Source organism: Vulpes lagopus, chromosome 2, assembly GCF_018345385.1.
Source record: "Vulpes lagopus strain Blue_001 chromosome 2, ASM1834538v1, whole genome shotgun sequence".
Taxonomy (NCBI): domain Eukaryota; kingdom Metazoa; phylum Chordata; class Mammalia; order Carnivora; family Canidae; genus Vulpes; species Vulpes lagopus.
This window is the reverse complement of record NC_054825.1, coordinates 9,697,790-9,710,913: the sequence shown is the minus strand read 5'-3', so window position 1 is coordinate 9,710,913 and position 13,124 is coordinate 9,697,790. Positions and strand designations below refer to the sequence as shown.

Genomic DNA, 13,124 nt, shown 5'->3' with positions numbered 1-13,124 from the left:
TTACCTTACTAAAAAGGAAGAAGCAACACAGAGCATTCAGCAAAAGAAAAAAACAAAAGTGTGAAGCATGATTCTTGCTCTGTTTTTAAAAAATGTACACAGATATATGCAGAAAAAAAAGATCAGATGGAGAGCATGAAAACAATGATAGTGATTACTGCTGTACAGAGACACAATACGGTCATTTCAATTTCTTACCAGTGGTTTTATGGATTTGGATATATCTTCTACTGTTCCCAGTAAATATTTTTAAAAGATAATTTAAACAAGAAAAGCAAAATGTAACTGCATCGAAGAATTTTGGAATTCTATACATATTCAACTATCAATTCAATAAGCAATCTAATAGACTGTTACTTAAAAATTATGTGAGAAACTTCTAAAATCCTTTCTTTATAGTCAGCAAAGGTCCTGAATTCAAAAACAAAGGACCTATTTATGAACAAAAAGACGTCTTAAGAGTTTTTCAAGTTACTTCAGTTTGTCAGGCCCTCCCCCCACCATACATAAAAGCAGCGAATACAACAGGTTTTTACCGTTATGCAGATTTCCTAGTTAAGCAAATAACCATATAACCCAAACCTCCAAAATGTGGGATGTGGAGGAGTGGGAGGTCGAGGGCAGGGGGGAATAGGATTTCCAGAAGCTTACACCAATACAGAATAGAGAGAAATGTGATTTTTCTTACAAGTGGCCCTGATGCACCTTGTAGCCAAGCTCTGTTTTACAAAGACCTGTGGTGATCAGCTGTGCCTTCTCCAGAGAAACTTAACTACTGAACAGCTGGGAGGAGAAACACGATTTAGTGGAGGAAAAAAAAAAAAAAAAAAGCACCATGCCGACTAACCATGGTGTCCATATTAAGCTCTGTATTTTGTGTGAGTCAGAGTTTGGGTCACGTAAAAGTAAAACTGGCCCAAGAGAAGAGAGTAGTTTCTCACGATTGCCATTTAAATCTCAAATGACAATGTTTCACAGCATGCTCAATACATTCCAGCATGTAACTGCATTTTAATTTCCTAAAACCACAGGATAGAAGTCTGATTTCAAATAGTGTCTGGACTGTGATATTCAATACTGATAAAACTGTATGGTGTTCCCTTGAAATTTCCAAAGATTCAGCATGTGGAAAAGTATCTTCCTTTTCTTTGAAGCACTACTCTTGGAATTTACTCCTCTGACTTTTGTCAATGAATTCTAAACAATGAATATTAAGAGCTAAAGCTTGTGCCATAAGAAATGTAATTTAATAGATTACAGAAGGAGAACTTGCTATGTACTCTTCACTCATCAGTGTCATACTGCTAACATGAGACTTCAAGTTTTGCCATGAAATGCTCATTTGTGCTTACTTTGGAAATGAATTTAGAACCTATTAACATGAATGAATCTTTACTCAAATGTCCCTTCAATACATGGAAATTATTCAATTATCTTTTCAACTTTATAAAACAAGGAGAGAGAGCTTGTGATAGCCTAAATTTCCAGGTATTATACAAAAGAAGAAACCTTTAAAATAGATCAAAAAGGAAAGAAAAGGAGGAAGGTGCAACCGTGTCTTAAGTTTGGGAGTCAGAAACCAATTCACAATCATATTATTTAGTTGGAAGGAACTTAGACATTTTTGTATGTGAACATGAAATAATGCAGTGAAGATGGTTAAAAGTTTTCACCATAAGGGAATGGTTCTGAGCTGCCCTTGAGAAAATTTGCAAAAAGGGGAAAAAAATTTATGAGGGGACAGTGGATTAAAGTATGTGTTTTTCTCCAAACTACTTAATATTGCTTTTTGCTTTGAGCCTGACTCAAACACTAATTGACAAATTCAATGTCTGTTTTTAAGCAACATATCTGTTTGATCAGTCAGGTGTAATTTTACTTATAAATAATGAAATTCTAATTAACAATTGAAGGTGCAAGAACTATAAAGCCATAGTTGTCCTATGAACCTAAATATCTAGGAAACCTGGGGGTGATCTTGGGGAGCCTGGCATATGAGTCAAGTGGGTCCCTAGGGCCACATCTTCATCAGATTCTAAACTATCGTCATGTGTGAGAAGTGTCCACTCTTGATTCATAACAGCTTTTCAAGGATGTATCAAAATACAATGTAACATGAAAGAAAAAAAAACCTGATTTGTGGAGGAAAAAAATGTACATCCTAGAACAGAAGAAATTACTGCATTTCTTTTCTTGTCCCTTTTGTCCTATTTGATTTTTCCATTTATTCTCTTCCCCTCTCCTGGCCTTTCCCACTTCTCTTTTCTGATTTCTTTCCAAGATGAGACCACAGATGACTAGATAAAAAATATTTTATTCCTAATTGTACATCAGGCATCTCCTCTGGTGGGCTGGGAGGACTCAGAACCCAGTGAAGCACGCAGGGGAACACCCGGGAACTTCAGTCTGAGGAAAACCACACACAGGAACTTGATGCAATCCATCACGAGAGTATCACAACTCACACGTGATGAACAAAGCCACAGTGGAATGCAGGGAGGGCTGTGGAGGCGGACTGCTATAAACTGAGGGGGGATCTAGACAAAAGGGAGGTGAATAGAATTGCACATTTTTTTGGAGACAGGAATCAGATCAAATAAAGGCAGATGCAGACAAAAGTCTGTGGCACAGTGTACGAGACACAGCATGCTAATCTGCCTAGTAACCACCAACTCAGCAATAATACGGGGCTATTCTCAGCATGTTTATCTTCTTTTGATCCTCATTACCGCTCAATAAGGTACGTTCTATTATTACCTTAATTTTGAAGGTCAGGAATCTGAGGCCAGGAAGATGATGAAACTGCCTAAGGGCACAAAATTTACAGGCTGATGATGGAGCCAGGAGGCAAATACAGGAAGTCTGGGCCTGTGGCTATACTTTTAGTCTGTGCCTACTACTAGTGCACAGAGTATCCATATGGGCAATATGGAGATCAAATATGGCTGGGCCTGGACTGCACAGGAGGGGGAAGGAGGGACAGAGAAGGAGAAGCATCAGAAATGTAAGAAAGTCAAGAAAGTATTCTCTCTCTCTCACACACACACACATACACAAAAGAATAAGAAAGTATTGTCACAAAACCCATTCCATCCTGTTGGCTCTCAGGAAGCCATTCCACAACTTTATTCAGCCCAAGTGGTCAGTATTTCTATCTTCTTTACTTCAACTAAACCATCTAGTGAACAATTCTTATGCATTGGGAACAAGAGAAATGGAAAGTGGTTATCAGCCCTCGAAGCATTTAACAACTAATAACAGAAGAAGATGGGTAAGTAAGGAGCAGAAGCACATAAGGTTTCTGCATTTATTTCCAAAAGTGAGGGTGATACCAAGTGCATGCACACTTGGTATCTCCCTGTCTTACGCATACACACACCACACATGCACACACTCATGCATATTCTACAATAAATAAAGAACCACCGGACCTTATGAAGAGCCAAAGCCACACACATGGAACCCAAAAACATTGTCAATGATTCCCAGCAGAGCTCTGCTCTGAACATACCTGCTTCTGGGTCCTGGTTGAAACGGCAGTACTTTGAGTTCTCAAGTGAAGACAGGCACTGCTCAATGGGCACCCAAACATACGTCTCAGGACACAACAAATCAGAAGGTCTATACTGACCCTAAAGAGAAGTGAAGAAAAAAAAAAAACAGAGACATTAAAAACATAGTAACCTCCTGGTTACAAGGCTCCAGAGTTCTAGGAAAGATTTTAATGACCAATTTAAACAAAGTCAACCAGAAACAGCTTTCCTGTAAACACTAAGCAACTCTAGGAACTGCTTTGCCATCTCAAGATGCACATTTGATTCAAAAACTCTCTAACAGTAATGCATCACTATTTGCGATGCATCACTATCTGGAAGATTCGAGTTTCTACTTTCTTTTGGAAAAAATACTTAATATACAATCCTTGCTGAGCTGATTGCAGAGAATACCCAGTTTTGAAATCAAAGTGAAATGTCTTTTCACGTATGACAACATTACAATTTACATCAGGAGCAAACTTCTTTTCCAAAATGGAATTTTAGGATGTTTTCATTTGTAGACTCAGTTGGTAATAATCATTCCATGCTAATGTATTAAAAAGTACTGTTTTGTCAAGAAACTTCCACGAACAATCTAAACTGGTAAATGTAAATAAAGTTTAAAAAAAAATTACAGAAATTATAGGTAAACCTCTAAGATAATAACACTCTCAAGTTTCTTCAAAAATGTCATTTTAGCAAAAATGATTTATAATTTATAATCCAATTATATACCCCAAATATAAAACAAAGACTATACACTAGCTACTAAAGAAAAAAATCCTTTGCCTATAGGTAATTTGGTAGATAATCAACAGGAGATGGCACAAATTAAGTGAAATCATTCAGTGAAAATTTTCAGAAGTATCAAAGTTAATTAAAATTTTAAGTATCTCTTCTCTAAAATTCTGAATTTCAAAATTTATGATGGAGGTTAAAATCCAGTATGGTGTTTTCCAATTCTGTCTAGCACAATGCACAGTAAGAAATACACTTTACATCATAACCTAGTAATAAACATTACTGCAAATATAGAAGTAGAAACAACTTTTTACTATAAAATGTTTACCCGTGTTATGTAATCTTTTACTTCCTATCCTACTCCATTTCATTTTTTTTATATGATGCAATTGAACCATAAATACTGCTTTTACAGACGGCAAGTGGGTCACAGCCTCAGAGTTTGAAAAACACAATCTAGTGCAAAAACCCTTTACAAAGAATATTGCTGCCACAGACCCAACACTGTTACATACCTTTACATCAGACAGGCACTCTGTAAACTGCCTGCTATGTGCAGGTCACTATAGGAAGCCTCATTCAGATATACAAGGAACACCACACCCTCCCAGCACTCGAAGCATCCAGAAGTCCGCAAGCAAATGGGGGAAGAGTGTACATGAGGAAAGTGTGTGCAAACCAGCTCCTGCGGGAGAGGCTGGGAGAGAGGTCAAGGGGGATGTGGAGTTTTATTGGGGATTTAACAGATGACTGGAGTTAAGTCTAGGGCAGGATGAAAAGGAATGAGAACACTCTAGAGGAAGGGAACAGGATAAATGAGGACGCAGAGTGGGGCCTGGTATAAGATCACCCTGAGGAACAGGAAGTAGCGGGGTACTACAGAAATGGAAAGGCGGGTTGGGACAGATTCTATGAGGCCTCAAAATTCATGTTTCAGGCTATATTCGAGATGAGATGGGAATGCTTACTGGCTAAGGGAGAAAGCATGACAGGAGGGAGACTAGAACTCAGGTGCCTGACCTAGACCTTCCCAGACTGTTCACAGCATTGCTGCTGCCTCACGGCCCTGGAGCTGAAAAGGCCACCACTAAGGGGCAGCTCCAGGCAGCCCATGTACTCACCCAACATGAAAATTGGACCTAACATAGGACTTGTTAAAGATGGATTCACAATTAGTAGGTGCAGTGAAGCCTGGTATTCAATGAAGTCTATCTTATCAAAAGCAACATCATTCTCTCCATTAATTCAGAAACTGTTTTCTTGGTGGAAAGAAAGCAGCAGCTTGATGTGATGCTGACCATATTGACAAATCTGAAAAACAGTCTAAAGCAATGCGTTTAGGGACACCTGGGTGGCTCAATGGTTGAGCATCTGCCTTCGGTTCAGGGTGTGATCCCGGGGTCCTGAGATGGAGTCCTGAATTGGGCTCCCGGCAGGGAGCCTGGTTCTCCCTCTGCCTATATCTCTGCCTCTTTCTGTGTCTTATGAATAAATAAATAAAATCTTAAAAGACAAATAAGAAAAGCAATGCATTTAAATCTTCTTTATTTTCATTTTGGATTATAGACCATTTTGAAAATCTGATGAGGGGAAGAAAGCTTAGTAGTATAAAAGGTAAAGATATAAAACTTTTACAGAGGAAAAAAAGGAGTACATTTTCTTCACCTTGGAGTATACAAAGATTTCTCAGTGTTAGCTATTATAAAAAAGCATTAACCATAACAACAACAACAACAAAACACCACAAACTACGATGAACTGGGCTTCATGAAAATTATATACTGTTTTTCAAAAAATTTTTAAGAAAATAAATGGGCAAGCCAAGACTAATAGGAAATATTAACAAAACATATACTGGAAAAAAGATCTGTGTCCAAAACACATAAAAAAAACTTAGCTCAAGAATAAAAAATTCATTTTTGTAAAAAAGGCACCAAATATAGATGAATATACATAAGTGCCTAATAAGCACCTGAAAATATATTCAATATCAGTTACAGAAACGCAAATTGAAGCAGTAACATATCACTGCACACCTACTAGAATGGCTAACATTAAAAAGACTGAATAACAAGTTTTGGCAAGGATTTGGATTATGCAGAACACGGATACTGCAGGTTTAAAATGGTATAACCATTTGGGAAAATATAAATATTCTTGGACATGTATCATTTGTGGCTATGTCTAGGATAAATTCCTTGAATTGGAATTGATGCATGTCAGGGTTTTTACATTTTATAGCATAAAACTATTTTCCATAGAAGTTGTGCCATTTTACATTTCCATTAGCAACATATGGACAGAAGTGTTCGTTTCCCCACATCCTTACCAACACAGTATACAATAGAAACTTTCAATCTCTGCCAATCTGAGAAATGGCATTTCACTGTCGTTTTTATTTGCATCACAAAGCTTTCCATACGTTTAAAGCAATTTGTATTTCCTTTTCCATAATGTTGGCCCACTCTGTTGTTAGATTTCTGGTCTTATTATTTGAAAAACTCTTTATATAGTAAGTAAATTCACTGTTTGCAAAATATGTTGTACTTTCTAGTTTATGGGTCTTTTGACTCTGTATGCCATTTTCTTTCACCATGTAGAAATCTGATAAGTGGTCAAATTCATCACTATTTTAAATGGTGTCTGAGTTTTGCAATATAATTTTTAAAAGTCACTATCACCCAAATATTATAAAAACATTTACATGTTTTCTCTAGTACTTTTATGGTTTCATAATTTTACATTTACATTTATGCTCCATCTGGAATTTATTTTGGTGTAAGGTATAAGAAAAGGATCTAACCTAATTTCTTTCAGATGTTACCAAGTGGCCTCATATCATTTTAGAACCATCGTTTTTCCCCCACTGATTTAAATGTCTTTTTGATAACTTACTAAATTTCCATACACATTTAGATCTCTTTCAGCACTTTCTATTTATTTTGATATACTGATCTGTCTATTCATGTGTCAGTGCCACACAGTTTTAACTATTAAAGCTTGATATTATATTTAATTTCTAGTAGATCTAACCATCCCTCTATCACTGCTCTTCATTTGCAGAATCTTCTGGCTCTTTCTGCTTAATTTTTCTATAATTCTGTACTTAGGGGGCATCTGGCTGACTTAGTATGCAACTCAATCTCAGGATCATGAGTTTAAGCCTCATGATCTAATACCCCATATAGACATTACTTAAATAAAGTATATACATTACTTAATGTATATAGTACATTAAGGTATAGACATTAAATAAAATCTTAAAAATAGGTATAGACTTAAAAAAGGTATAGACATTACTTAAATAAAATCTTAAAAATAAAATTCTGTACTTAGTACAAAAATATTATCATTATGAACAAGGAAACTAATAAAAATGTTACAGTGTATTTTGTCTATTGTGATGGCAGGACATAAAAGCAGAGAATCCCAAGAATGTTAGTAAAAAGAATATATATGTATCATCTTAGGTTAAAAGCAACCCAAAACATACAGTTGATACCATTTTCTAATTTAAGGGAGAACTGAATGATGACTGGCTAAAATGCACAGATCAAATACTTGGGGGCAAGGTGGGGGAAGGTAGTCAAGCATCACCTTAGAAGTCTTTTTTTTTTTTTAATTTTATTTATGTATTCATGAGAAATGGGGTGGGGGGGGGGGAAGCAGAGACAGGCAGAGGGAGAAGCAGGCACAAATGTCCACCTTAGAAGTCTTTAAAGGATTAAACAGATTCCATGCAGATAGGCAGATTCATCCACAGACACCTGAACCCAGTGCCTGAATTTAGCAATGACGCTGACATTCAAAAATATTCAGTCACTCAACAGGAAACGAATCCTCACTACGCAACAGACACTAGATGCTAGGAATAAAATGATGAACAAATAAACGCATGCCTCTAGGGGCACCTGGGTGGCTCAGTGGTTGAACGTCTGCCTTCAGCTCACGTCATGATCCCGGGGTCCTGGGATCGGGTTCCACTTCAGGCTCCCCAGAGGGAGCGTGCTTCTCCCTCTGCCTATGTCTCTACCTCTCTTTCTGTGTCTCTCAGGAATGAATAAATAAAGTCTAAAAATTAAAAAAAATGCATGCCTCTAGATAACTCACGATCTACTGGCAGTGACGGACCTGGACAAAGATAAAGCGAACATAAGAACATAGCAAGAGGGTGCCTGGGTACCTCAGTTGGTTAAGTGTCTGACTCCTGATTTCAGCTCAGATCATGATCTCAGGGTCATAACATCAAGCCCCGAGTTGGGCTCACTCACTAAGCATGGAGTCTGTCTGAGACTCTTTTTCCCTCTTCCCTCCCACCTCAACCCCTCTCTCTTAAATAAATAAATAAATAAATAATGAATGAATGAATGAATGAATGAAGAAGAAGAAGAAGAAGAAGAAGGAGAAAGTATAACTGTGTACAGTAGTTCAAAGTTCCTAAATTTTCACAATATTCTTTTCAGGCAATACTTGTTCATAACAGTGGGTCAGAGACTTTCTTTTAAACTATTTTTTAAAGATTATTTATTTATTTGAAAGAGAGAAAGAAAGCACTAGAGATAGAGCAAGCATGAGTAGGGGGGCAGAGGGAGAGGGAGAAGCAGGCCCCCCACCAAGCAGGAAGCCTGATGCAGGGCTTAATCCCAGGACTCTGGGATCATGACCTGAGCTGAAGGCAGACGCTTGACCGACTGAGCCACCCAGGCACCCCTCTTTTTAACTCTATATATTTTTTAAGATTTTATTTATTTATTCATGAGAGACACACAGAGAGAGACAGAGATGTAGGCAGAGCGAGAAGTAGGCTCCCTGTGGGGAGCCTGATGTGGGACTAGATCCTAGGATAATGACCAGAGCAAAAGGCAGCCACTCAACCACTAAGCCACACAGGTGTCCCTTTTTAACTATTTAAATACTTCATTTATCTCACTGAAAAGTCACAAATGTATACACTTTTAATTTATGCTCATCATCTGAAATCAAGTTCTTAAGATTAGATTAAAACATTATTTTTCTCCAAAGTATAGGCTTATCTCAGTGTTTCATATCAAATATTCTCTCAGGCCACCAAAGAATACAAAAAGTTTCATGAAATAAACCACTCTGAAATGTTATGCTTTCTTACATTTCTAACATTAGCTGGTTGAGCGTTAGGAGACCAAAGTGCTTAAGGCTCAATTTAAAGTCGCCACCACACAAATGAAAAACGCAGGGGCTTGAAATCTACCCTGCCTTTGCAGCCAATGTAAGAAAATGAGAAATGTCTGTGCTAAGAATGTAATTACTTAAGGATTTGGACATACTTTCCCTGTAGTCAGAAGAAAAAATATTTAATCAACCTCTAAGTACATTCATTCATACTGGAACAATGAGGTAAAAGCAGATTAATTCTTTCCTAGGGTGCTGACTCTTTGTAAATAAGAAGAAATCAGAGTTACCATAGATTTCTCAAGTACTCAAAATTTTGAAAATGTAATTGGTCTGACAGGGCTTATCTTACAATTTTTTTGGGCGTTCTTGCAACTGGATCTATAGTTTTAGAAGATAAGCTTCAGACTCCACACACCATCTCAACCCCCCCCCCCAAAGGACAGCACCCCATGAAATGTTACCAAGCAAAGGCACCTATTTCAAGAGGGGAAGCCCCGGGGGAGGATGATACAGTTCAAGATTAAGAAGCCTGGGAAAGGTAAAATCGATCTTCTAAAAAGCCTAAAATTAGAAGATGGAATGCCTATTCCTTACTATTAATTATGTATTTCTGGGAAGGGATAACCACTCCATTCAAAGTCCTTAAAGGGAAATATGTTCAGCAACCTCTGGGAGCTACGGCTTCACCAGCTGTTATAACTCCTGTAGCTGTTTACGAACTGTTCTGGACTGGAAAACAAGAGGAAAAACAACCAACAACTAAGTGCCTCTACATTTTGAGTTGTCAAAGAAGGGTGAATATGTTGCTCAGAATGCTCAGCAATATTCAGTATTCAATTTAATGATTTTATTCCCTGATATCACTTTGTTTAAAGAAAACTACTTAGACTACTTGTAAAACCTAAATTATACTTATACTCCCACCAAAAAAAAGAGAATAAATTAAAACATGGTCATAATATTTCCATCGATTTTACTGGGTTGTCATAGATTGAAATTCAAGGAAATTCCAAAGTTAAATCGAAAACAGTAGGGGGAAAAAAACTAGCTAAATACATTTCCTGCTCGATTTCCTTTAAAAATAACTGCTTCTTCTGGAAAAGGAGATCATACAATTTTGGTTTTTGGTCAATGGAATGAACAGGCATTCCTTTCACTTGCATGCTTTAGACCATAATTTGAAGAACATTATCATATTGATCTAATTTTCTACCCTATAAAAGAATCACAAAATAAACTATAAGGAGACTAGCTTAGTTAAGCAAAACATACTAATCAAAATTCAAATTAAATATTACATCCATTTTGATAACTAGAGGTTAAAAACATCTTGCTTTCATTTCTTACCAAATAAAAGTGACACAGGTATATAAAGAGCATATAAAAAGGGTTAAGTATCTGGAAAAATCTGATTTCACAATCATTAACAATTTTGGCAAGGATACTTTAAAATAGATTAACATTCTTTATTTCTAATGAAAACACACCCAACAACACTAAGAGACTTTCCCTTAAGTTAAGGTATAACTAGTTAGAAACCTGGATCTTTGAAGGCAAAAGCAACATTAAGTAGATGGAGGAAGGGCAAAAAAAAAAAAAAAAAGGTTCTAGCAAGCCATGGCAATCAATCCTTTTTTTGGTCATTTTTTTGAGACGCAATTCACATATCTTAAGATTCACCTTTTTAAAGTGTACAATTCCATTGTGTTTATGTATATTTTGCAAGGTTACCCAATCAACATGACTACCTAATTCCATAATATTTTTATCATTCTAAAAAAAAAAAAAAAAAGCCCCGTACCCATTAGTAGTCACTTCCCAAGCCCTCTCCCTGCAAGTCCCTGGCAACCATTAAATCTACCGGCAATTCATTTTAAAATGGAGTATTTGTTTACATTGCCACACTTCTATTAGAGGCAGAGTAAAACCCAAAGCCACAACACAGCCTACAAGGCCCTAGAACGTGGCCCCTGTTACCTTTCTAGCTTGTCTTCCAGGACTTTTTCCCTCTTCGTCATTCCACCCTGGCCACACTGTTGCTCCCAGAACACATCAAGCCTGCTCCCGCTTCAGGGCTTCTGACTGTTTTCTCTTCTGGTCCTACAGATATTCCTGGGACTGTCAACCACTTTTAAGTTTTTGCTGAAATGTCATCTCAGCGAACCCCACCTATCCCCCCTATTTTTCTTCCATAAGACTTGCCACCTTCTAACACTCTTGTTAATTTACTTATTTATTAGATCTACAGGAAACTCACTGCTAGAACAAAGGGTTAGGAGTTTTAGTCTGATTTGTTTACTGACATATCCCCAAATCCGCTCAGTAAATAACTGTTGGATGAACAAACAATGAATGCAGGACACTGGGCCCATGCCTCTTCTACTTCCCTCCCTAAACACAGTGGAGGTCACTTAAATACGTCTTCTTGCACATTAACATGGCATGCACGGATCCACCAGTGTTTGCTGAACCCTTATTTATGATGCAGCTCCACTTCCTTTCTACTGTATAGGAACAGTTCCCAACCTTGGGAATGCTGTGATTTATCACTGAAGACTCAAACTCAAAGTACATTATCATGGCAGGATCTGGAAGAGTTACTGAAATTAAAAAGTTCTCATACTCAAGAAGGTTAGAAACTACTGATGCCAATTTAGTTTTTTTCCCCCTCTCAAAGCTGAAAATATTCCTTTCTTTATTTCATTGGCACACACTTTCTTTTGGAGAAATGCATAGCTTTTCATACTAAGTTTCATTTTAGAAGAGGAGGAGGAAACATGACTTGAGAGAAAGCCTCTTCATCTACCCAGAGTTCAGCAGTGTCACTTTGGTGATGACAAGGAACAAGGACAATCAGCCCTCTCAGCATTTAAGAACATAGCTTCATGGGGTGCCCCGAGCAGCTGACTTTGGCTCAGGTCATGATCCCGGGGTCCTGGGATTGAGCCCCAATGTCAGGCTTCCCACTCAGCAGGCAGTCCTGCTTCTCCCTCGCTCTTTGTCTTCCCCCCACCTGCTGTGCTCTCCCTCTCTCAAATAAATAAAATCTTAAAAAAAAAAAAAAACATAGTCTTCATGATTCTGCACGTCACAGGAGCTCAATCTCAGAATAAATGACAAAGGTAATGAAAACAGACACCATTTTTATTGTGCAAATGAAACAGTAAGATCAGGTAATGGTAGTGATCTAATTCAACGGTTCTGGTAATGAACTTAGAACTAAACTTATGATTCCCGTCCTCCTTCTATACCTAAATTTTAAAATATTTTTAAAGGATTTTCAAAGTAAGTTCCAAAAACCTTAAAAATCACAACTCAGTTCAAAAGGCACAGACTTCACTCATCATCAAAGATGAAAGGATGGAATGAGCCTTGTGACGCACTCACGATCTGCTGGGGGAAAAGGGAAGCCGTGTTTCAGTAACTATGGTAGCCAGGGGTAAATGCAGGGGAGCTGGCGCAAGGTGCCGGGGAAGCACGAAAGAGCTGCAACATGGCTGTGATACTTGGAAGAATGAGGACTATACACAAGCTGCTGGTCAAACACAAGGATGAGACAACCAGCTTTCTCAACCAGAGGTATCTTCTGTAGCGTGTCAGCCTGAGTAGCACCATGTTTGGAAAAAAAAAGTTGGGCACTTACCAAAAGCACAAATAGATCCAAGACTTACATGGCCGTCTCCCTCCTGAGCTCCC

The 13,124-nt window shown here is 37.7% G+C and overlaps 1 protein-coding gene across 7 annotated transcripts in view; it reads right to left on the bottom strand.

The window, feature by feature from the left end:
* Positions 1–13,124, bottom strand: part of ATE1 (arginyltransferase 1) — a 163,755-nt gene that overhangs the window by 41,046 nt on the left and 109,585 nt on the right. For all 7 annotated transcript variants that reach the window (XM_041745811.1, XM_041745812.1, XM_041745806.1 and 4 more), the window contains one exon: positions 3,512–3,632. In XM_041745811.1, coding sequence (XP_041601745.1) covers positions 3,512–3,632 — 121 coding nt within the window. The remainder of the gene's footprint in view (positions 1–3,511; positions 3,633–13,124) is intronic.